The sequence below is a fragment of the Kryptolebias marmoratus genome, linkage group LG5 (assembly GCF_001649575.2).
Source record: "Kryptolebias marmoratus isolate JLee-2015 linkage group LG5, ASM164957v2, whole genome shotgun sequence".
NCBI lineage: Eukaryota > Metazoa > Chordata > Actinopteri > Cyprinodontiformes > Rivulidae > Kryptolebias > Kryptolebias marmoratus.
In genome coordinates, this window is record NC_051434.1 from 13,577,919 (window position 1) to 13,601,897 (window position 23,979).

Consider the following 23,979-nt stretch of genomic DNA (forward strand, 5'->3'; position numbering starts at 1 on the left):
AAGCTCCTCGGATGAGAAGCGAAACGTCTTCAGCTACAGAATAGAAGTCCGGTTGTTTTTGTTTTTTAACTTTTTTTGAATTTACCATGGCCTGGATGACTGAGAATCTACACCAGCATAATGAAGTGTTTAGCTTCTCATGTGTATGTTTTTTTGTTTGTTTATTAAAGATTATTTGGCCTATGTTTTAATCTTACCTGAGCCACTGGGATCAGGTTTTCTCTCAGGTTTAATGCCTTTCATAACACAAATGGATTCCATCACCAGTTTGACCGGCCCTGGAGGGTTCTGCATGGACTTAACTACTGTAATGTCTGCAGGTTTCAAAGTGTCCAGAGCTGCAAGGGCAGCTTCTAATGCAGGCATTGCCTCTGCCAAATCTCCCTCACACTCATCCTGGAAGAAAGGAGGTAAGTAATAAAATGCAGCATTAAAAAGTAACTTCAAACCAAAATTACCCTTAATATAGTTTTCCAAATAGATTTTTTGGTTACAACATAAGCCTTAGCTAAATTGACTGGCATACATTTACTGCATACCTTAATGGCTTTGGCTGCAGCTGCTGCTTCATTTGCTACTTTCTCATCAGCAGACACAAGCTCCTTTTTAGCATCAACCTCTACTGTCTCCCCCTCTATCTTCACCATCATTTTGTCTGTTTCAGCTGAGGTCTGAATGAGCTCAGGCTGCAAAGCTGTCAACTCTTGCTGCATCACTGATACCTGTTAATATACAACAACATACAGTGACTGGAAAAGGATCAGTTTATTTGATTTAATTTCAGATGGGCTTGACGGTGAGCATTACCTGAGACGCAGCAAATTCCAGTTTCTGAAGGCCAACAATGTAGCGGTTCATTGCAGTGTTCACTTCATTCCTCTTAACTTGGAGCAGAGTCTTAAAGGTAAGAATGAGTTCAAGGTAGGAGGTGGGCGTAACGTAATTATGCCTCCTTAATCTGGAGAAGTACAGTTGAGACATCTCCCTGACGCTCGTCTGAAATGTTTTGCACATCTCCACCACCCTTAGACACAGAAAACAGTCAGCATGCTTTACAGTGCAACAAATACCACAGCTATGAGGAAAAATTTAGTTTTTACACAGTGTTGTGTTCTCTTACTCCAGTCTGATGTCACTGTCCATTTCCACATCCTCAAGGAACTTGTGAGCCACCATTTCCAGAGCATCATTGGGCCATGCATGAAACCAGTCAATGGTGCAGCAGTTGATAAGAGAGGGGAACATTCTCAGACGGTTCCTGAAAGCATCACCGATGGGACTCATGGCTGTTGAAAACATTTTTCAGTTACAACCACTGAGCTAAATTTGAGTCATGATACACACATCAAAGTTGCCTACCTAGCACAATGTGAAGGTTGGCCTTTACACGATCACTGAAGTAGTTATACACTGAAAGCGGAGTTGTGTCAATCCGTTTGCCTTCCATTCGTGCGATACCCTGTGCCTTCTCAATGATATCAGCACGTTCATCAGCGGCAAAGATGTTTGGCACGTCGCCCGTGTTAAGCAGCATGTCAATGTCTTCAAGCATGGCTTCATCCTTAATTTGGCTATCGTTAAAAAGGAAGACAAGACTTTTTCCTTCAATGCCTGCTTTGAGCATCATCCGCTTGAGGTCATCCCGCCAGTCCGACATGCTGTAGTTCTTGGTTAGCTCGATCTGGAACAGGACGTAATCGTTGATGAAAGTGCCGAGCTTAGTGGCACTTTGGCGCCCTGAGCCACCAATCCCAACGAGCAGAAGGTGGCCATTGTCCTGTTTCAGCACGCGGCAGATGCGAGAAATGTGCTCAATAGCAAACTTGAACATTACAAGGGACATGGGTGCCTTGCTGCAGCTGTTGTACTCGTCCAGGTAGAACTCCATTACTTCTTGCAAAGCATATAAGTCTGTGATTTCATCGTAGATTTTATTGTCAGAATTTGGGTTGGAATAGTCGCCAAAAAACAAGCTACGGATACTTTCATCTCCAACCTTGCCATCTGGACTGACGTGGCTCATTAACTAGAAAAGAATGGAGACGTTTATAATTAAACAGAGAGGGAGATGCAGTTTTAAACCTAAATACTGAGCACATCTGTACTCTAGACATCAAGGTACCTTTTCCAAATTTAGCTTGAAGAACTTTGACGTTTTTTCTTTGACAACAGTAAAAAATGTCTCTTTGTCTGCATTGTCAATAAGTCGGTCATAGAAAACACGGTAGACCTCATGAATCCACAGGCGGATCAGTTTATCTCCATCCTGAAATAAAACATTCAAAGACACACATTAAAAAAAGAGGCAAGAAACGTTATAAAGGGATGCATTAGTGTTTTTAATCACTTACCTGCATGTGTGTGTGTGGAGCCAGGAGCACGCCTCGTATCACTCGAGCAAAGTCTCGCAGGTTGAAGATGTAGTGGGACTTAGATGGGGTGGGGAGAAAGCTTGCTATAGTGTCTTTGTAGACAGCCATGGTAGCCTGCACCATGATTTTGCCCAGTCTAAAAAAAAAAACAATGTTTTCTTATCAAAGCTATTTTTTGAAATCACTCTATTGATTTACATAATTTATAAAGTGAGGGGAAAAAAAAATCAAACTGACAAGTTACCTGAAGAAAGAAGAATCGAACCCTTTGTTGAAGTGCCAGTCAACAATGGAACTAAATATTTTGGTTAGCATTTCATCATCAAAAGAATCAATTGAGATGATGTTCAAGTGACGGGTGAAACGCCCTGGAATTGCAAACCATAATTCAATTAAAATAAATCTATAGAGAACTATTTAAACAATAAAAATGGTAGATTTTCTTACACACCTGTAATGTCATTCTTCCCACCACCGGGTGGCCCCATCGCAGACATGAACAGAACATCCACTACATTAAGGGTAGATGTGTCTTTCTTATCATACCAGTGATGGTGGTCAGTCCACTGTCTTAACAGCTCAATTGGGGGCTGGGCACCATATTTCTCCTTAGCTGGCATATTCAGGTCGTCTGCAGACAAGAGGAAAAATCTGTTTTTAAAATACGACCAATCAACATGACCAAGAAGCATTGTATGGGCTAGAAAACTTACCAACAAATACAACACACTTCTTTCCCACCGGAGGGCCAAACACACCCTTTCTCCTTCGGTCCAGCTTTGCCATGATGATGTCTTGAGTCTGATTAGCTGACGTACGAGCCGAGAAGTTTATGCAGTTGGGCATGTACTGCTCCTTAGGCAACTTTACCAGGAAGTTTTTGTTGATGATGGATTTGCCAGTGCCAGTGGGACCCACAAATAGCATGGGTATTTCGTGTGCCAGGTAGGTGCGCAGAAAAAAAAGCTGACGTGCTGTCTCCATGGTGGGGATGATGAGGTCTGACACCTGGTAAGAAAAAAAGAAAAAAACAACAACAGAGTCTTAGGGAACTACCCACAGTAGATTTTTATAGTATAGCAGTAAAGTGTTGGCCATCAACATACTCACATTGGCTCCAGCTGGGATGATGTTCTCTTCTTTAGTTATTGAATCTGTCCAGACGTTCCACCGTCCTTCCTTATCTTTATGGAAGTAGTAGTCATAGACAGTGCCTGCAAAGTAAAGAGTAAACCATCATGCAAAGCTACTGGTGAAAAGACAGACCTGTGATTGGTTATGCATAACCGGCTTAGTGTGTTGTGACCTCTCTCGGGGAAGACGTTCTCTCGGAGTTCGATGCTTTTGGGCCGTGGATGCTCATCATTCATACCCATGATCAGATCGCGGTAGAAGACGTCAAACTTCTTACGACTGTCTCCAGTGATCGTCCCACCCAGAGACCATACAACCGCAAACAGGAAGAGACTCTGCAGCCACGTGCTGATCTGCTCACTGGTCACATTTTGAGCAGCGTTGCTTTCTGATGGCAAAATTTCATCTGACGATGACAGAAAAGTTAACATGCATGACAAATATAAATACCATTCATTTATCGAGTACAGTACGTCTTGTTACTTGTTCTTACTAACCTAGCAGGCAAGTAAACAACTTCATTAGACTATAGGTCAAGTGAATGGGAGATGTCTGCACCACAAAGTGACACTGTCCATCTATGAAGTCCAGACAAGGCTGAACTAACCAATCAAACAGGTCTATAATCTGTAGGGCAAAAGATTAAAAAAGAAGATGAGAAAAATTACCATTTAAGACTTAAAAACATTGTGTATTACCAGCCTAAATTAGACAATTAAGCCATATTTGTCTGTAAACTAACCAGTTGTCTATGTTCAGCATCCAGGCTTTCAGGCAATGTGTTCATGTAGGAATCTCTTAAAGGAGACCATCCCAGCTGCTGAGGTTCCATATAGATCATACCGCACCTTTAGACAGAAAGCTGCATGTAAATTTTACAATAAACCTAAATATTTTGCCTCTTTCTTTTTCAAAAGCACTGCTACCCGGGTCCTATAGCTGCGTACCTGCTGACAGTTGCAGGAGAAGCTTGTTCCAGGTCAGCAGGTTCAAAGATCAGACTCATCTTGGAACTCATCTGAATGATCTCACCACTCATCAGACAAAGCTAGTGGAGGAGTGTCAACAAGTTTGTTATTTGCAGGTGAATCTTTTACAAAAGCTTTGTGTGTAGCCACCAAAAAAAAAAAAATTGATCACTAAGATCAGTACTTTCTTATTGTCATCCAAAACAGTATTCATGTTCTCGATCCACACAGCATCGATTGGGCCGTCGAAAACAATCCACTGTCGATTTTCTGAGGTGGAAAGAGCCTGATTCCTGAAGGAGGTGGCCAAGACGCCATCGGACCACTCATGGCTGACTGGATCGAAGGAGCCATACAGTTGGCCCATGGTGATAGCCTTGGGGTTGATGATGCAATAATTTACTGCAAACTCCTCCATCAGATTGGCTAAATAAGGATAATTAGACAACAAAAAATGTTACAAACAATCAAAGAAAGAAAACATCTCAAATAAATAATAACATCTAATCGATATTTCTTTGAGTCATTGTTGGTTAATGGAATACAAGGGAGCAGAAAAATCTAAATGCAGGTAACAAAAACATATTGACAAGTAGATTTTAAATTCAAACCTTCATAAAGGTCTCCAAGAGCAGCAGCAAGAACTTTATAGGCAGATGTCTTTCCTCCAAGAGGGTCTCCTACTATCATAAAGCCATGACGTACTAACATCATCTCATACACCTAGTATGAAAATGCAGTTGTCAGAACATTTAGTTTTGGAAAACCTCTTTTAATCTTAAATATCAGAGGACAATACTCTTCTTCAATACCTGGATGATTTTCCCAATGAACCATGGCACAGGCTGGAGGTTAAGTTTTGCAATGTTGTCATTTAGTGCCTTGAGAAAGAGGTCATAGTCTGGTTTTGGGAGCACAACTCCAGGAAATAAATCCGAGATGATACCCTGTGGGCAGCAACAGAAGAAAAATAATATGTTAAGAGGACCTAACTTAAGATAAACGCAAAGTAAAAGTGTAAAGTCTGACACCTGAAACAGCGGCACATCCTGTGCCAAGAACTTTGCCATGTTGACGTCCATCAGCGCCCGAAGCAGCAGCACGCTCTCATTCTCCTGAGGGTACTTCAGCTTGAGATTCCCTGCTGCGGTCAGCACAGACTTTACAGCTCGCATGCCGTAGTCGTAGTGGTACTGGGAGGAAAGCTGCTCCGAGCACAAACGGTAGGTGGCCACAATCTTCTGTGCAAGACTGCAAGCAAAATGTGCATTAGATGTTTAACTATATCAAATGACTAATAATGAATTCACTGAAGCGGTTTTAGCTAGAAATCCTGGCTCATACCTGCGAGACTCAATGAACCCCATGGAGTATAGAGAGATCTCACCAATGAGACCATAGTCTGGAACCATCATAGCAACTGTACGAAAAAGAGCCTACGGGACAGCATCGCCAGGTAAATGTTCATTTTAAATACTTTATTGTTTATAGTAAGTTTCTCTATTGCAGCCCTTTACTATATTGAACTCAACAGTTTGATCTGACATGTACCTTCAGATTATCAGGAAGCTCAGCCCTGCCTGCGTAACCAGGGTTCATGGTAATGAAGACAGAACAGGTTGGATTGAGGGAAATCTCTGTTCCCTCAAATAGGAAAGTCTTCAGATTTTTGGCAATAGCCTGTTGTATACAGAGCACCTGCTGAGCCACCACAGAAAGTACCTCCACCTATGACACAAACACACACAGTTTAATTAGTCAAATACTTGGTTTGACAGTCCTGTCTGCAGAGCAGTAAATAGACATTTTTAGGACAGGAAACCTTTTGTATGAAGCACCAAACTTTGTACAAGGATAGGCTTTTTGTGAATGGTAATATTATTTAATTAAAGTTTTGTAAAGCATCATAATTACTGAACAGAGGTGTCAATGTTTTATGTATTTGGGTCCTGCATTAAAAGACAATTGTGTTGAATTTAGTGGCATCTAGTGGTCTCACTCTAGAGCAAGCATTTATTTTGCCCCTCTTAGGTTACTAAAAATAGCAATGCAACAAATGCGAGACCTGAGCCACAGAAGTCTAATAAAATATCAGCAATACTCTCAAATAAAAAAGTCCCTGCACTCCATTCCCCTTTTCATTTTGGTTCACTGATTTCCTAGATGCCTACGTCATCATGATTGTTTTGTTTAGTTCCAGACACACTTAGCAAGTGAACCAAAATGACCACATTTTGCTGTTTAATAAAGCCAGACCACACCTAAAATATGTTTAGTTAGTTTCTGATATGTGAAGTCACATTTCACCAAAACTGAGCTCTTCAAACATATCAAAACATTTGATTCATTCTTTTTATTTCCAAGAAATATGTTTTACTCAAATATGACTGATTTAGGTAGGCAAACAATTCCTCCTTCAAATTGCTGCCAAAGAAAAAGCTAATCTCCTGCAAAGATATAAATTATTACAACAATCTATATGACTGATTATTAATGGACAGCCTTTTGAAGAAGATAATTTATGTTTGAAGACATGAAAAGTGCAAATGAGTTCAAAATTTGCAAGTAAATAAAAACGAGTAATTTAAAAACAAATGTGGTCAATCTCATTGAGAAATGGCTACAGTTTCTATGGCTTCTACTTTAATGTAATGTTTTGTATGAGTGTGAATTGGCTGCAAATGCAGATAAGAAATCCAAAGCCTAAACTCATTGTAACTGGTTACAGTTGATGGTTGAGTTATGTCATGAACACCATTTCAAGCAAAAAAAACATTAATAGTTATGCATTATTACATTAATTTTGTCACACAGATTTAAACATGCAAATCGCTCCACTATAACAATAGCTGAGCTCACCTCAATACGATTGAACTCATCGAAGCAGGCCCAAGCTCCAGACTGAGCCAGCCCCTTGAAGAACTTGCTCATGGCTTTGTAATCCAGACCATCAGAGCAGTTGAACACCACACACTAGAAACAAACCATCGTTTTGATATCAGTATTAGGAAACAAGAAGGGCAAACAGAATGTGGGCACGCTATTTCACCTGTTTAGCCAAAGCTTTTGCCAGATCTTTGGTGGTCTCCGTCTTGCCAGTTCCTGCAGGACCCTCAGGTGCTCCACCTAGGTTCAACTTCAAAGCCCCCATTAAGGTCCTAAAATATTACAAAAGCAATAATAATGTATAATATGCAGATTTCTAATTACCATGGCCATTTGTGGCTCTAAAACAACAGGACCAAATTTACTGGGTTACCTGTAACAGCGATCAGTTAGTGGTGTGATGACCAGACGTGGAGAATTGCCCAGATATTCATAGCCGTACTTCAGGCAGGTGGTAATCATGCGCAGCATCACTTCTCCGTCCTCCCAGAAGTAACGCAGCTGAGAAATCCACGCAAAGTCATTCAGGGAGGAGATGCGGTGCTCTGCCAGTTTCACCACAACGTCCCGAGCTAGTACGGGGAAAAAAACATAACAATTAAAGCCAAATTAAATAAAAGAGAACACATTTTACCTCTACTAGATTTTCAGTATTTCAATATTACCATGAACATCAATCACAGTAAGAGCACCGAGGGTCATTCTGGCCCCTCCTGACAGCTTCCCTCGTACCAGCTCCACAATGTCAGCAATCTGGGCATTACACTTTTCCACGTAGGCCTTTGGAATGAAAATCCAACCATGTGAAACAAAAATATAACAAATACATATATCATCTTAACTTTTTATTTGAAGAAGGAGAAGAATTAGCAGATGGATTTAAGAAACTGACAGGCAGAGAGTTGGTTTGGATGGCCTCAGACACTTCGCTGGTCCAAAAGATGGAGGAGGCGCAAATGACAACTTGGCCCGGCCACCGCAACACCCACTGCTTCCGGGGCACCTACAGGGTAAAAAATTAATAAAATGTTGATTATGCAGATTTAGTTAAATATGTTTATCAGCTTTGTTATTATACTTCAGAACTGTTCTAAATATGAAATCCTAGTTTTGTTTTGTTTTGTTTAAAAAACATAATTTGAATATAAAAGTAATAGTTGAGGATACCTCTGCATACTCAATCACTCCTTGATGGATGACATGCTGAACACTTCTAAGCATCAGGCTCTCTACCTGCAGCAGCCACTTCTCTACCATCCCCTAAAATGGTCACAAAGTTAATCCACTGCCCAGCGAAACTCTGACAAAGAAAGATAATAATAATAATATTAATAATAATAAAAACCTTTGCATGAGCTGGAAAAATCTTCTCTGTGAATGGCACGATCTCCTTCTCAGAGCTGATCATGCCGGTGATCTCCATGTTCTTGGTAAACTCCAGTTTGGCGATGCCCTCGAAGCACTTCTTCAGGTGGGGCTGGACGCACAGGGGGTCTTTGGTCTGCGACAGAATCTCCAGCAGCTCGTCGTTTGACAGGAAGAAGAATCTGGAACCAGGAGGAAGATGAAGTACGAAGAAGAAGTTGAAGAAAAAAACTAATAAATTAATGATCAGTGCTCCAATATAATGTGCATTCTAAAAATACATGAGAAACCCATTTAAGCCAACTTTGTACATTATAAATTTACTGTATAGTTTAGAAAAAATTTACAGTTGAACACTTAGAGTAACAAAAAGTCAAAACCTTGGGAAAAACAGCCTCTTCTTTTCTAAGTAAGTGTTGAGGCCCTTCTGAATGTCATCCAAGAACTCGTTGGACTCCTGCAGTCGTTCCAGCATGTTCGGCTGCTCTGTAGCCACCAGAACACGTGTGTCCTTAACCTGGGCCAGTGCAATCACACGCGAGTCAAAGCAAACGTGTCAGGGGAACAATCAAAAACAGAAACCAAACGTTTCATCTCAAAAGGGTCTCACAGCTTCGGAAATGATATCCTTCCAGTACTTGTCCACAATGGCAAACTTGCGGCCTTCCTTGGGCATCTGAGCGATAATATCCTCCGAGCTGAAGATGGGTTCCAGGTAGAGCCACGTGGCCTGACACTTCAGCATGGTGTCGAGGATATCCTGCATACTTAGCAGCTTGTCCTCCCATTTCTGAGGAAAAAAAAGAGTAGAACTTACATTTTATTGATTACAATGTGTTTAAGCACATTAGTGAATATTAAAACGGCATAGAGAAAGGAAACGTAAGGAAATACCTCACAGAAAAACAGATTATCTATAAAACATATTTACACAAACTGATAAGATTACTGTATATTAGTTTCATCAGCATAATAGTTAAAGTCTTAGTTAGTTCATGTTATTCTAACTCTTTCTCTGGAATAAAAGCGATCTTATTTCACATCTGTAGATTTTTTTTTCTTAAGCACGATCTCTGATGTCAGCAATGGTATCTCTGTAACTCTAGGCTATAATGACCCAATCACTACCTCGACTGCTATTTCTCACCTTACACTCAGTCTCCATTGGCTTAATAAAAGGTGAGCCTCGCATAGTCTGCGTCTTAATAACGTGGTCATCCAGAAGGACTTGGATGTCATCTACAGCTGACACGATTTTGGTATCCTACGTGGAAATAAAATTAATGATCGAGCATTCATTGCAATAATTCAAAGTTAAAGATTTGAGTATTTTAGCATGAGGCATGTCTGTCGTGAAGGTTTGTGAATGTAAATGCGTTCGTCATACAGTATCTCTGTAGGCGGAGAAAGAGAACCGAAGGTTAGCCCATTCTTTTTTCATCTTTTCCATAGACTTTTCCAGAGAGTACTCCTTACTGGCTGACGCTCCGATCTCCTCCAACCTAGGTCAAGGTCAAACAGAACGCCAATAAACGCCCATAAACCGCCATTAGTCTCCTCTAGTGTGGTGCATGCTGTGAATGTGGTGTGCTGCAGGCGAAGTGCTGTACTCGTTGGAGAACTTGGAAAGCCCGAGGTTCAGCATGCTCAGCAGGGAGCTGCTGGCGTCCGGTTTGACTTCGAAGCCCACAATGCTGCTGATCTACAGGCAGAAATGATTCATGTCAGATTCACAGATCACCTGAAATACGAGACAATAAGTCACACAGGGAAACTGATAACCCTGTCGCCAATCGTTTTGAGGCAGCAGACCTGCTCCCAGTGGCGATCCTTCAGGCCGGGGTTGCAGATGGTGGTCAGGATGGACAAGTGCTGCTTGAAGTTTTCTATCTTGCCTTTAAATCTTTTAGCCACGCTGCAAGGCCCAGAAAGATCAGAGAAAGTCTTTGTCAGCTTGTGCATTGTTCTCCACATGAGGTCCAGCTCATCGGAGATTTTCTCAGCATTTAGGTTCCGGAAAGGACCTAGAAATTAAATCAGGAAGGAGATGCAACAAAGTGGAAACAATTTCTTTAGCATTTTTTTTTAAATATATAATTTAAAAGATTTAAAATATAAAAAGGTGAGAACAACAATCAATCAAGTATAATTTCCTTTTTGTATTCCTACCCATCAGCCACACTTCTGACATGCTCTCAAAGTTCAGGGCTGTGTTCCACAGTTGCTCATACGGTTGTTTATCAGCTATCAGAGTTTGGAGCAATGGAAACTGTGTCTGCTCCCTGTTGAGCAAACTCTGCTCTTTGTTGATATCCTGTTTAAATACAGAAGCATTTCTTTTTAATTAATTTTCCAGCTAAGCTCTACCACCACAAGTTATCAGGATAACAACACATTTGATTTGGGTATTTGGATTTGGAAGTTTCACTTGAAACGGACAACCTCCAGCTCATTGACAGCTGCCTCCAGGTTGGCCGTCATTTGAGACAGCTTCGCCACGTTGTTCTTCAGCTCGTCTATGTTAATCAGCTCCTTCTTCTTAAACGCCTGGATCTCCTTGTCCACCTCTTGCAGCCTCTGGTCAAAGTCCGAGTTCCTGGGACATTTACGGATTTACTGAGTTCAGTTGATTATTTCTTCATTTAATAAGGAAATAAAACAGGCAATATGGAGAGGATCCCAACGATAAAGAATTATTAAAAGTCCAAATGTTGATTTACTGCGCTCTTTCCTAATAGTTACGTGTATAACTGGGTGACTCCTAAAAGAAGTCAAACAGTAAGTAAAACGGATGATGGCTGTCACTTGCATGAGGCCATGATTCTGAAGAGTTTATCTTATAACCTTGTCTGGAGATGAGCTTCGGCCTGTTTTATCAGTATTTCCATACGAGACTTGCTGCCTTCGAGCTCATTGAGGATCTGATTTGGCCACTGGAAAACATAGGAGTTCAGCCTCAAGTCTTCGGCTAGAGAAAGAGAAAAGCACAGACGTTAAAACTTCAGCATTTCTGTAACACTTAGATGATAAGTTTCATAAAATAACTTTATCCAGAGAGGAAAACTTCAGAAAGAAGTGAAGAACTACTACATGCAAGAACATAGTATTACACGACAGAGTGGCGTAGTTCATGAGGAAGCTGAGGCGATAGACTGCGACGTCGACCTCATCTATCATCTTGTGAACGGTCACGTCACTGTTTTTTTTTATGTATCCAACGAGAGACATCAGTTCTTCTGTAGTTTTAGGCGTGCCTCGAACCGTGTCTCTAATTTCCTCATACTTTTGACAGATCCTACGGAAAAAAAACGAAAGAACACTTGATGGCTGACGTCTTTTCATTTTCAGAACACAACACTTTCAGAGAGCAAGCTTCCTCTTACTTCTTGTTAAGCACGTGGTTCTCCTCCACTTCAAACGTAACGATCCTGTCTTTCAGTCTCTCGGCGCAGTCACAAAGGTAATCATTCAGCTCACCAGCGTACAGGCAGAACATGGACAGGGGCACGGTGACGTACAGCGAGGCGATCTCCTTCCTTATGACATTAATGCTGTCGATTTTCTGACGATTCAAACAATGTGACAAGGCTTTGATGTTAAAATGAAAAACAGTAAAAATCGGAGTGGAGATTGGAGTTGGAAACGTTGAATTACTTTGGCTAATCCGTCTAGAGAGTGCTTCTGTTTGAGGAAAGCTGACACGTCCTGGTTGGCGGTATTGTCCAGGAGGTTGCTGTATTTTTGATAAACGTCCAGGTACCTGGAGAATTAAATGTTATATGAGCAATTCCTTTACGTATCATAGCACACAAAAATGAAAAGAGTTAACGCGTCGTTACTTTTTGGGTCCCACTGTGTTCTTCTGGAAAATAATCTTGGCCTTGTCGACTATGTTCACGACTAAAGATTCCTCAGGTCCAACAGTGCGAAGGAACAAGTTGCTGACATCAGAGAAGAGTTTACATTCCACCTGGTCAAACAAATGTTTCATGAGATTTTTTTTTTTTTTTGTAAATGGAGTTTAAAGTCACACAACAGAGAAACCACCAGAAACAATGTTTAAACAAAGTGCGTGGTAATCAGGTATTAGAGGGTTTTACTCTTGGCAACTTCTTAGCACTCTTGACTATTTCCATGAAGGCCCTGTGAATGACGTCCCAACACTCCTGAAAGCTGGGAGAAAACTCAATGCGAGGCTCATCCACTCGGAGCTTCACCAACAGAACCTGAGACTGAACGTATTTCATCTCATCAAACGCCTCTCCGAAGTCGTTCCCCTCCTGGAGAAAGCAGAACGGAGAGGTCTCACATTGATGTTAACGCTAAAAAAAACGTCTCCGAGTTCTCGGAGATGATGGCATTTACAAAAAAATTAATTAAAAATCCAAACCTCATGTGCGGTAAAGAAGTGTAACAAGTCCTGCAACGACTCGATGACCAGGCTTCGGAGCTGCAGTGACATGAGAGCAGCCACGCAGCTGAAGAACTGCTGGACTCCAGCTGAGGCCACCTGATCATTGCTGGGTATGAGGGACAGCCACTCGTCCTCGTTGGAGACAAAAAGGGACGTGCATAAAGGCAGCCACCTTAAAGAGGAAGAATGTCTCAATAAACACTTTTCTAGCCATACATACACAACATAACTGATGTTTTTACAAATATGAAAATAGGTCCTTCATTATAATTTCAGCTTAGACAAGAGTAATCAGCTATTTTTTATATTTCTTTCTAAATTAGGGGAACTATTGATCTGAAAAACAAGGAAAGTGTTATGCCATCAGCAGCCCAAACCCAAACTATTTATTTACTTAAAGTGTTCCTTGAACATTAAAATAGTTATTTAGAATGGCTCTAAAGCAAAAGCTAAATTGATAGACATTTGTTCAGGATTAAATTTAATTAACTCTCATTTCTTTATATTTTGCTTCCAAAAAGTCAAACGTGGTTGTAATCTTTTAAAATGGTCCGAAGCAAAAGTTTTCTTTTTGTTGAAGGTCTTTCAAAGTTCATATTTGAACATTAGCTGCCTTTTTTTTTTTAAATTAATTTTCACTACACCTTGTAGCTGAGCATTTTCAGAGGAATATGATTTTTTTGTGTGTTTAACAAGCAAATTTATTCTTGGCCCACTAATCATTCAAACATAAAGTACACAAAAGAGACCGGATGAAAACTCACACACACACTGTAAAATCTAATTTTAGGCACTTTGTTACTAGCAGTCTGTTGCAAAGACACATTGTTTTAGTTGACAATACAAAAAAAGTGCCAAAAATAACAGCTTGAAAGGAGTAAAATTGTATTTTGCTTCTAACAGAGATAATCCTAAAGAATCCTTTGCAGGTAAAATTTCCCCAAAATCAGGAAAAAAAGTAAATAAATGAACTTAGGTATGACATGTCTTTGAGGTATTTTCATACAAAGTCTATTTCTTTTCTTGCAAAATACAAAAAAAAACCTCAGAGGTGTTTCAAATCTTTTTGCCCAGTAATCTACACTGAAAATCCCCAGTGACATTTACCTAACCCAGACTAGAAACAAGATAACTGCTGGGAGTCAGTCTGGATGTGGCTGACAATGAAGAAATTGCATACAGCAGCTAGTTTCTATGAATAATAGTGACTCACACTTCAGCTATGCAGACAGACATCCTGTTCTGCTCCAGTCTGACAACAGGAGCACAACAAAAGATGCAAAATAATCCCTAAGTGAGTGAGTCTCAACAATCCCCAGAAAGTGCCGCCTGACATGTGTTTGACAAGATGGAAACACGAGCCGGAACGTACAGTGGGGTTTGCCGGCTTGGTTGTTCACTCGAAGTAAAAGTAAAGACGCGGTGCCCTGGTTAAATCTGGACGCAGGCTTTCTGTCTGACTGGCGATACTCACTTCTGAACCAGCTCCTCTCTGGCAGCTTGGCACTGTCTCCGGACAAACTGTTCAAACTCAGATGGAGGGAGGGGGAGCGTGGTGGAGGACAGGTCCTCCAATTTTACAAACCTCAAGGATGAGAAGCTGGAACAGGAAATAAACAGATAAGTTTAATTTTCACTTTTTAAATATAGTTTTTAAAGTAGTTCAATTAAGTCTTTAATGGGTGAAATAAGTCAAATCAGCACTTTACACCTCAGTGGCCATGATGTGTCTCATTGTTTAGGGATTCTGACGTCACATTTTTTACATCTTTCATTATGAGGAATATGAGCTGCTTTTCCTGCCTACTTAATAATTCACAAGTCTGACTCTTCCCCCATATATAGATCATTTAACATGATTAAATTACCCTTTTTGCTCACTAAAAGAGTAATGTTTAGAATTTGAAATTTCAAGCAATTCATAACAACACGGAATGCAAAAAAAAATAAACAAAATAAAATGAGTTACTTTAAATGCTAATAGCCGCCGCATCTCTTACTTTTCAATCCAGACATCCTGCAGTAGGAGCATCATAGGACTGATAGTAAAGAGATGTTGACTTTGCCACATGCTGACTTCCCTGTAGCTGAGTGTCCAGGGGATTGGTGCACGGATCACCCTCTGGGGGAAAGATTTGGGGATGCTGGATATGGACAGTCGCTGGCACTCAGATGGGTCCATCAGAATGTAGTCCACTGAATACAAACGTGCATGTTTATATATATTTAATTCTAAGACATATCAAACTGTATAAACTGGTACAGCATTTTGTTTTTTACCTATGCTTTTCCTAAGGCTGAAATAATAATCTCTTTTGACCTCCTCTTCCATGTTATCCCTCAGAACCTGGAAGTGTTTACAGTTGTCCTCGGGTTCGGGAGGCAGCAGATTCATAATGTTGACCATCTGCTGGTGCGGCTGAGAAGCCAGCACAGAAACGGGGACACTACTGTTCACGTAGTATGCATACCTCTGTGAGAGAAAAGTCAGGACCATCAGCGCTCCGAGAAGAAGCTCGGGACATTTTGTTCTTCGAGAGGTATTTTACGGCTACTCGCCTCCAGGTCTCTGTCACTGGGTTCGGTCTGGGTAGCCCTCGTCCTCTCCTCCTGCCTGCGCATTATGTCGAGCTGCTCTGCAGGACTCATAGGCCGGCTGCTGGGCGTTTCTAAGCTTCCAGCCCTGTGCTTTAGTTGACCCAAGACTGAGGCACTAAAGGATGTGCTCCTGAGCAAGAATGAACGAATCACATTAAATAACCCAGGCTATATTTGATCATAAATCTTAAGCTATATTGCTGCATTACCTTCTCCTTGGTGTAATTGCCAGTCCCCTACCACGTGGAATAGTAGCTAACCAGTTCATTAAGATCAAAAATCTACTCTATACGGTCTGAAAAGCCGTTTTTAAATTTGAACACAAATGAAAGGATACAGCGCCTTGTTGCTTTTGCTAAGGAAACCCGAATGGTGTTTCGTCTCTGCTGTAGCCGATTAATTTTCAGGTGTTGGGCCCTGAGGCTGTAGTTGTTTCCAATAGACTCACTGGGAGTTCGGTGGTGGCGTTGCTCTTTAAAAGGAACGGCCAGAGTCCATGAACTGGTCTGAAGGATGGGCGGGTAATGACTGTGCCTGAGCACCACCTGGTAAAATGAGAGGTGACACACTGTGCATACACAGGTAAATCTGGTAAAGTTTTGATGTGCAACAGTGACTGACGTCCCCACCTGATATAGCTCCGACGGTTCTGCACCGCTCATTAAGGGTGGGGGGAAAGAATATCCTCTGTTCTCACTCATATTAAAGATGGAGTCATCTTCCATCTGTGGTTGAGGCAAAAAGAAAAAAAAAGAACTGCATGAAATACATTTTTAAGAAATTTGCTTTTTAGCTGCAGTATTGATACAACTGAGGTAAAAGTGAGGATTACATGTCAGCAGCAAAAACAGGAACTTAACCTATAAAAGCTAATTATAGGCTACAACTGTTAAGTTTAGCTTGTAACCATGACAACAAAATGTAAAGTTTCCTTTCCTTGTGTATTTTTTACTCTTTCCTTTCTTTAACCCTGACTGAATACAAATATTTTCTAATTTTACCCCCAGCCAAACCTCCCCTAAACACCCATGTGTTGAATTCTTTGAGCTCTTGTTGGTGTTAAAGTTTGATAATTCCAAGAAAGTTGAGAGAAGCAGACAAACAGGTCAGACAGGGAGACAGATGCAGACGTAACATTACCTGCTGGAGACGGTCCATCTGGTCTAGCTTTACAGCAAGCGTAGAGAGAAAAAAAAATACCAAAAAAATAAAAGCCCTAAATGACAACAAGTAAGTTATCAGTTCTACGCAAAATGTCAGCAAACACTGCTGCACTGACTGGACCTTCTTCCGTTTGCCGTAACGTTATGCCGCGAGAATGTTCCCCATTAAAAAAAAAAGTCTCGGTTCAAAACAAATATAAGTCTGACATTTACCGACTCAGCATGACTATGTCGGTGTGCTGTTAGCTTAGTTTTCCCTGTCAGAGCTCTGACCGGCGGGGGGAACTCATCTCTTTGAAAACGGAAACACTGTTGAGCTCACCGGGCAACGTTTCCATGGTAACACCAATTACAGGTTGCTTTCATAACTACAGCAAATATGGACTACAAACAGAAGCATGGCAAATTTAGCGAAAAATAAAGCTGCTGTATTAGAAGTGCTTCTTATACATTCAAACTTTTAACTTTTTTTTTTAAAGCACACTCTCAGTTACCTTCACTGAGCTGCACATGTGCACGTGAGTCGTGTTTTCTGTGTGACTGGTGATTCAAAGGCCACAAAACTGTTAAAAGTACCTTTTAAAATAACTACGGCATTGTTACACGCTACGTAGATTAGGTTTGACAAATGTAAAGAGAAGTTTGTCAAAAGGAAGTAAAAACTAAACCTTAAAACACCTTCGTTTTTGCTAAACCAATGACAAAGTATTCCCAATTTTCAATTTTATTTAATGCTGTTACGAATATTTCTCAAGACGATTTATTAGTTTCCACTAGGATGCTGAAAATAACCTGGTAACATGTACGTATGAAAACAGAATTTAATCTTACGAGTAAATTTAATTAAATTTAATCATCTCAATAAGACGTTTGGCAGCTCAGGTCAGGAAGTGTTGGGTCGCCTGGACTTTGGGGGCGGGGCTTAGCCTCAGCGCGGTCACTGTTGTCAGGCGGAACGGAGCAGGTTCTCAGCCGAAGAGCTTAGCCAAAACAATATTGGTTTTAATTGTTTTAGATATGGTAAGTTTCGGTCTGCAAAACTTTTCCGGAATTATATTAGTCATATAAATACTTTCCGAAGACGTGCTGATATGTTGAATGCGCTACGGAGAACGCTTTAGTGTTAGCTTCGACCCGAAAACGGCGGACTAGCAAACATTAGCTTCGGTGTCTGAGGCCGCATTTGGTTTTAATGGTAAAAAATTGGCCCAAACAAGGTATTTAAATCATTACCGAAGACTTTTACTTTACCTTTTGGTTTGCTTCCGCTTTTTGAGGAAATATGTGCTGGTGAACTTGCCAGAGAAAATATTTAAGATAAAAAGCAAAAGAAATAAAACACCCGACTTTTTTTTTTCTTGCGGGATTGTAGGTTAAGTTCAAGGAATAGCACAAGCTATTAAAGCTAGAGTTTTTACATTTTAAATAGGGCTTTGTTAATTTTTACTATTAGCGTTTTAAAGTCGTAATGAAGTTACAGAATTAAATTTATGTAGTTAGCTTTTTTTTCTTTTCGGACAACATAGTTAGCTTTTATCAGTTAGCCACATGGCTGCCATATTTGGACAGGCTAATTCAAGGTCAGCTAATGATAACAGTCTATCCGACTATGTTGATTAATCTGGCCAACTTTGTTTTGATGCTTATGTCTTATACAAACAAAATTATATACATATTTCATATTTTGTTTAAGGATTTCAACAAGCCCAGAAGCTTCAACGAGACCGTGCCTTCATTGAAGTTATCAAATGGGTACATTCTCCCTGAAGGCAAACTGACCCCCAATGCTTTGTTTGTGGGTGGGATCGACATAAAGGTCAGCTCAAAGCTGCTTGGTGCATGTGTATTTTATATTAACTGATGTGTGGCATTACATATAATCAGATTAACAGGTTTAAGTAGGGCCAGTTCACAACAGAAAGTAATGTTAAGGCACTTCAGGTCATGCAGACAAGTTTAATTTAAAGTTAATTACAGAGTTCAGTTTAGTTATATTTCAGTCCAGATATTCAGATTCAAATCTGCTGTACATTCACTCTCATGTAAGATAAATCTAATACAACAAAGTCAGAATCACTAAAAGCCATTTTACTAGACTTTAAGCAAGTAAATGCAAATGTTCTAAGCTGGTTACATTTGATACAGAGGGCAAAAGATTGAGCCGATTGACGGCCGTTGACCCAAGTGCTGAGCATAAAATAATTAAATAACAACATAAAGAGCAAAAGACCATACAAGACAGAAGGAAAAATGGGTTACAAAGCAATAAAATCATAGAAAAAATGAATACAAATGTGTTTTAAGATTAAATTTAAGAACAGCATGAGTTGAAGTCTGTAATAATTAAAGGCAAACTTTTGATTTAAAAAGGAGACATATTTGTTAATCAAATGACTTAGCAGTGTTGAGATCACCACATTATGCTGATCTTTTCAGCTAAATGAAGAATTTACACATTTGATTATTTTTTTTACAGCTTTAACAAATTGAAGGTTGTTTTTTTTAATCAAAGTTATTGAAATGTACTGTTTTAGTGTAATTTAAAATTGACATAGTTTTGTGCAGAGCTTCCAGATTGACAATTGTAAAGTACATAAACTAATTTTTTGACCTTCAGGTTGATGAAAATGAAATGCGGGACTTCTTTGCGAGATACGGTGCTGTAAAGGAAGTAAAGATCATCACATATCGTGGAGGGATCTGCAAAGGGTGAGCTGCAGTGGTGTCATGATGTTTTTGTTTTAAACAGCTGGATATTTGTGACTATATTAGATTTTAAACAAAGATATTTACCAGCTCTGTATATTTATAGTATTGTAATGATCTTTGTTTTCCTAGTTTTGAGGTCAACTTGTGTTAATAGTAAAGCATTAAACCTGTGTTTGGTTCGGTTTGTCTTTAGTTTTCGACACAGATTAGTTTAATTCCTTCCAACCAGTTAATGGAAAACTGTCTAGTTTGCAGTTCATCTTCAAGGCTTTGCAAACACAAGCTTTACTTCATTATTAATGGACTATATTTTATGAAAAATGCTAACATTCTAATATGATCTAATGTTTTTTATATGTTGTTTGTATTAAATCAGTGAGGTATTTTCTGTTTTCCTAGTTATGGGTTTGTGTACTTCAGTGAAGATGTCAACATTCAGTCAATCATTGAGGTGAGTGGATGTATTTCTTGAGAATATTTTGTTTGTAATGTAAACAACCGGATGTAAAATTTTCTCTAAAAGTGCGTTTTTGCTACAACAAAACAGCAACAGATCAGTTTTAAAGGTCGCAAGCTCAAGCTGGGACCTGCAATCATGAAAGAACGGACCTCACGTATGTGTATGTGACCACTTCAGATCATCCTGTTTCATTTTATGTCTCGGTGTAAACAGGAACGCAGATTTGCACATTATTTCTTTGTTCCCATCCAGGTTCCGTGCCATCTCGTCTAGTTGGACCGACTCCTTGGATGAGTCCCACCCAGTACATCTACTGCGCTTGCTGCTCACCCATGGGAGGAGGGGTGACCCAACCCTCACCCATCCTCAGCGGGGGCAGCCCCTATAATCAGGTGCCTCACACTCAAGCAAGCAAATCTTTTCTCCGTGTGCCATCTCACATCTAATAACTGGCTTCTGCAAGTTGCATTAAAATTCGTGAGCTGTTTTGCTTACAGACTCAAGTAAAGAAACCACTTAAAATCACTTATTTATAATAATGTCCAAGTCTGTAACCTTGTCCTGTGTGGTTCTGCTCACAGCCATATTCCTACACCAACTATGGAGGAGTCGTATTTCCTCAGATGCCAATGAACTATGCACAGAATCCCTACACTTATCCGGTAGGTAGATGAGCACAAAGACTCAGCAGTTATAGTCAGCTTCCCTCGTGTGGACTTTAGTTTGGTTTAAGCCCAAGTTTCTTTTCCTGCTCAATGACTTATAGGCTACACTTGTATTGTAGAAGCAAGTTTAGGTTTCTTTGTTGTCATTTCCTTGATGCTGTCCCCTCTTTTGCTCCCCCAAACATGCAGTACACCCCAACTCCCTGGACTCCGGATCAAAGAGTACGGCCTGTCAATCAGGTGATTGTCTTCTTATTGGGAATAAGAGTATATGTTATAATTTGTTGTAACATTTCTGATTATTGAAAACAGCTTTTTTGTTTGTCTTTTAAATGTAATATCCACACACACCACTAGATGTTGCTGTTGGGTGTTACTAAGGACTGATTTATTTATTTATTTATAATGTGCTTCAACTGCACAAAGTTAATTTTGCCTACTTGAGCATTTATGGCACATGCTGTGATTTTTAAAATGATTATTTCCTGACAGCAGGCGGTGTTTCTGTGAGTTTGTTCTCATCCTGCTCGTTTTCTGCTGTTCCCAGAACTTTGTGGACTGTGGAGTCCAGACTATGCTGACTGTGCTGTAGTTCTGGGCCGCTGAGCCCTCCTGCCAGGTAAAGAACCGTTTCAAGATGCCGGCACGCCAGACTGTTGGTATAAATAGGTAGCTGTGTATTTTGGAGGAATGGGAGTTAATGCGTGCAATCACTTGTTGGACTCCAGTTTGATTGGGGCCAGAATAAGTCTGCTTCAGTGTTGCAAATGGCCTTTTTTTAAAAAAAAACTGACACTTAAAATGTCTGACATGTAATTTGTGGTGCATTTGAAAAGAAAAAAAGGGCTTATTAATATGATTTCCTCTCCCACAGAGACATGTCCCTGATGTTCTGGATGTATGGAAGCATCTCACCTTTTCCAGTCGTTTCCAGAACGCCCTTTTGCCCCTCTTTTCCCCCTCCCCTTCTCCCTCAGTTTTTGAGCGCCATTTTAACATCGGACTGCATGAGCTTTCCACTTTAACCGTTACCAGTTTGATCCCCGACATGGATGAGGCTGATTTGTGGTCAACTGCTTTTAACTCACGGATCACAGTGACTTTGGTACAGGAAGAGGAGAGCACCTTGATTAAACATGGGATCACAGTTTTGTTTTGGTTTGTTTTTGGTTTTTTTCTAATAGTCCTTTAGGCTCACGTTTTTGTGCTTATTTATATTATGTTTATTTATTTTTGCTGTTATTTTTTTGTGTTTGTTTGTTTGGGTTTTTTATCCTCTGTAAGGGCTCTCTGTACATAGGAAGTACATTTATATATGAATATTGTAAAGATGACTGCAATCTGGTTGTTTTTTGCACTGAAGTGTTCTGTAGCTTTAGTTCAGCTCCAACGCTCCTCTGATTAAGATCTTCATTAACCTTTCTACCACAGCATGTTGACACTTCCATTAATTTCAAGCACTCTGCTATTTTGTCTTTCTTTTATTTCACTTGTTGTCACAGCAGTAAGTAAAAGGCAGCTTTGTCCTGGCACCTCGTCAATATTCTTAGTTTTTTGGTTTTGGTTATTACTCGTCATCTGATTCCAGGAGTTCAGTCGAGGAGAATCACGGCATCAATTTACTATTTTTCATTAATCGACTAATATTCGGAAGTGAAAAGGTGGAGAAATGAAGGTGCTTTGTTCACGGTTTGTAGTTCAGTGTGTGTTTCACAGGTTTGGATTTTAGATTTTACACAGAAGATTTTATAGACGTTTCATGAGTGAGTGCACTTTGTTTGTTTTACGTTTAATTTTAACACTGGTTTGGCGTGATGGAAAATGCACATTGGCATGAGGTGTACGTCACTTTTTTTCCCTCCTTGTGACTTGATTGAATTGAATGTTTTATAGATGTCACCCTTGAGGAGAGCGGGCGTGATTGTTCTGTTCAGAGAGCCTGAAAACCCACTGTTCTGCTTCTGTTTGCTGCAGTGTTTGGATAGTGTTGTTCAGTAATAAAAGTTGAATTTATCCTTGTTTGTACCACTTCTTGTTTTCCTGTTTGTTTTTATTTTCTCAGTATATCAAACGTTCAGCTCATTGAAGACATGGGTGCTATGACTTCTGGTTTTTGAAAGTTTTACTTTTCAAAATATTTAACTTTACAAATATTTTCCCCATACAAATACACTAAGATCACTTCAATTTAAAGCAAATAACAGTGTTCTCTTTGAAACCTGTTTCAGCATACCTGCTCAATTTTTGTTGTCTTATGTTACTGTACTTTTTAGCTAGCACTCAGCTACTTTTAGCCTGTAGTTGACTTTTTGTTATTTTTTGCATTTGCTGCTTTTAGCTATGCTTTTGATACTTGGGCTTTTTGCAAGGCTAACTAAAAGCCTTTGTGAGGCTTTTAGTTAGCTTTGTTACTTTTAGCTTTACTTAGCCTTTTGCTACTTATAGCTTCTAGCAAGCCTTTTGTTGTTTTAGCTTTTAGGTAGACTGGCTTTTGCTACTTTAAGCTAACTGTTTGCTGCTTTTAGCTAAAGTTCTGCTGCTTTTAGCTGTTCTTTTGCTACTTCAGTTTTTTTCCTTGCCTTTTGCTACTTTTAGCTAACCAGTCGTCACTCTTGGGTAGTGTTTTTGTCGCTTTTTTTCTAGCCTTTTGCTTATTTTAGCTAGTGTTTTGCTTCTTGTGGCTTCAATAACTCAGTTTCAGCTTCCTCTTCAGATTTCAGCAGTCCTCCGGCGCTTGGTTGTGGTTGTTCCCCTCCTTCCTCCTGCTCTGGACCTGTCAGGGTGGAGGTGGTGGTGTTCGTGCAGCCCGGTGCCGCCTGCCTCCGCTGCTCTCATCAGTCGGGCTCACATGAAGCCATCCTGCCTGGCAACAAGCCCATCATCATCTCTTTGGTCACAGCAGCGTTTTGTTTTTGTCACAGCCTGATGGTGTGACAGAGTTCCCTGGAGTGGCCTTTTTCCAGCCTTTGACCCCCCCACCCACTACCCCACCCCGCGTCTGCCAGACGTTTCTGAATTATGGATAAGTCTGGATGGCTTCTTATGAAATATGAATTCTCCTAAGGAGAACTTTGGAAAAACAAACACCTTGATTGGAAAACATGCATGTAAAAACTCTTGGGACAAAAAAAAACCTGAGGTACTTTAATAATTCCAGAGGCTTTTATTGGATCTGTGTTTGATCCAAGCAGAAGAACAACAGGAGATGCGCCCCTCTTTTCCCCCTGTTCACACACACAGACACA

At 40.2% G+C, this 23,979-nt stretch overlaps 2 protein-coding genes across 3 annotated transcripts in view; one reads left to right on the plus strand and one right to left on the minus strand.

The window, feature by feature from the left end:
• Positions 1-17,368, minus strand: part of dnah3 (dynein axonemal heavy chain 3) — a 26,539-nt gene extending 9,171 nt beyond the window's left edge. Inside the window, exons 1-51 of the mRNA XM_037975814.1 lie at positions 16,878-17,368; positions 16,367-16,462; positions 16,075-16,282; positions 15,947-15,992; positions 15,643-15,897; positions 15,420-15,610; positions 15,140-15,335; positions 14,614-14,739; positions 13,116-13,311; positions 12,826-13,005; positions 12,565-12,695; positions 12,380-12,485; positions 12,109-12,287; positions 11,836-12,020; positions 11,570-11,693; positions 11,168-11,321; positions 10,895-11,039; positions 10,538-10,749; positions 10,336-10,427; positions 10,113-10,227; positions 9,873-9,989; positions 9,336-9,515; positions 9,106-9,242; positions 8,706-8,907; positions 8,528-8,620; positions 8,253-8,363; positions 8,026-8,140; positions 7,734-7,932; positions 7,524-7,632; positions 7,334-7,447; positions 6,026-6,202; positions 5,819-5,910; positions 5,506-5,725; positions 5,287-5,421; positions 5,086-5,197; positions 4,659-4,900; positions 4,454-4,554; positions 4,249-4,354; positions 4,004-4,133; positions 3,679-3,912; positions 3,483-3,586; positions 3,086-3,380; positions 2,824-3,003; positions 2,617-2,740; positions 2,352-2,508; positions 2,123-2,266; positions 1,360-2,026; positions 1,121-1,286; positions 808-1,024; positions 540-722; positions 198-396 (exon numbers count right to left, since the gene is read on the minus strand). Coding sequence (XP_037831742.1) covers positions 198-396; positions 540-722; positions 808-1,024; positions 1,121-1,286; positions 1,360-2,026; positions 2,123-2,266; positions 2,352-2,508; positions 2,617-2,740; positions 2,824-3,003; positions 3,086-3,380; positions 3,483-3,586; positions 3,679-3,912; positions 4,004-4,133; positions 4,249-4,354; positions 4,454-4,554; positions 4,659-4,900; positions 5,086-5,197; positions 5,287-5,421; positions 5,506-5,725; positions 5,819-5,910; positions 6,026-6,202; positions 7,334-7,447; positions 7,524-7,632; positions 7,734-7,932; positions 8,026-8,140; positions 8,253-8,363; positions 8,528-8,620; positions 8,706-8,907; positions 9,106-9,242; positions 9,336-9,515; positions 9,873-9,989; positions 10,113-10,227; positions 10,336-10,427; positions 10,538-10,749; positions 10,895-11,039; positions 11,168-11,321; positions 11,570-11,693; positions 11,836-12,020; positions 12,109-12,287; positions 12,380-12,485; positions 12,565-12,695; positions 12,826-13,005; positions 13,116-13,311; positions 14,614-14,739; positions 15,140-15,335; positions 15,420-15,610; positions 15,643-15,897; positions 15,947-15,992; positions 16,075-16,282; positions 16,367-16,462; positions 16,878-16,895 — 8,317 coding nt within the window. The 5' untranslated portion in view covers positions 16,896-17,368. The remainder of the gene's footprint in view (positions 1-197; positions 397-539; positions 723-807; positions 1,025-1,120; positions 1,287-1,359; positions 2,027-2,122; positions 2,267-2,351; positions 2,509-2,616; positions 2,741-2,823; positions 3,004-3,085; positions 3,381-3,482; positions 3,587-3,678; positions 3,913-4,003; positions 4,134-4,248; positions 4,355-4,453; positions 4,555-4,658; positions 4,901-5,085; positions 5,198-5,286; positions 5,422-5,505; positions 5,726-5,818; positions 5,911-6,025; positions 6,203-7,333; positions 7,448-7,523; positions 7,633-7,733; positions 7,933-8,025; positions 8,141-8,252; positions 8,364-8,527; positions 8,621-8,705; positions 8,908-9,105; positions 9,243-9,335; positions 9,516-9,872; positions 9,990-10,112; positions 10,228-10,335; positions 10,428-10,537; positions 10,750-10,894; positions 11,040-11,167; positions 11,322-11,569; positions 11,694-11,835; positions 12,021-12,108; positions 12,288-12,379; positions 12,486-12,564; positions 12,696-12,825; positions 13,006-13,115; positions 13,312-14,613; positions 14,740-15,139; positions 15,336-15,419; positions 15,611-15,642; positions 15,898-15,946; positions 15,993-16,074; positions 16,283-16,366; positions 16,463-16,877) is intronic.
• Positions 17,369-17,411: 43 nt separating this feature from the next.
• dazl (deleted in azoospermia-like) lies at positions 17,412-22,759 on the plus strand. Of its 2 annotated transcripts, none has more exons than XM_017422322.3 (10): positions 17,412-17,920; positions 18,594-18,716; positions 19,518-19,609; positions 20,009-20,060; positions 20,157-20,229; positions 20,322-20,461; positions 20,651-20,731; positions 20,924-20,974; positions 21,282-21,353; positions 21,609-22,759. In XM_017422322.3, the coding sequence occupies exons 1-9, from the start codon at positions 17,918-17,920 to the stop codon at positions 21,324-21,326; spliced, it is 660 nt and encodes a 219-aa protein (XP_017277811.1). In that variant the 5' UTR covers positions 17,412-17,917; the 3' UTR covers positions 21,327-21,353; positions 21,609-22,759. The 2 variants fall into 2 exon arrangements, with proteins under 2 accessions (XP_017277811.1, XP_017277821.1); XM_017422332.3 differs by having other exon boundaries at positions 20,157-20,223.
• Positions 22,760-23,979: the final 1,220 nt, after the last annotated feature.

Bases quoted from the DNA above. Each gene is read 5' to 3' on its own strand.
- dazl (XM_017422322.3), top strand. The intron at 20,230-20,321 runs GTATGTGACCAC...GTTCCCATCCAG, and splicing joins AGAACGGACCTCACGTATGT to GTTCCGTGCCATCTCGTCTA. The intron at 20,732-20,923 runs GTAGGTAGATGA...CCAAACATGCAG, and splicing joins AGAATCCCTACACTTATCCG to TACACCCCAACTCCCTGGAC.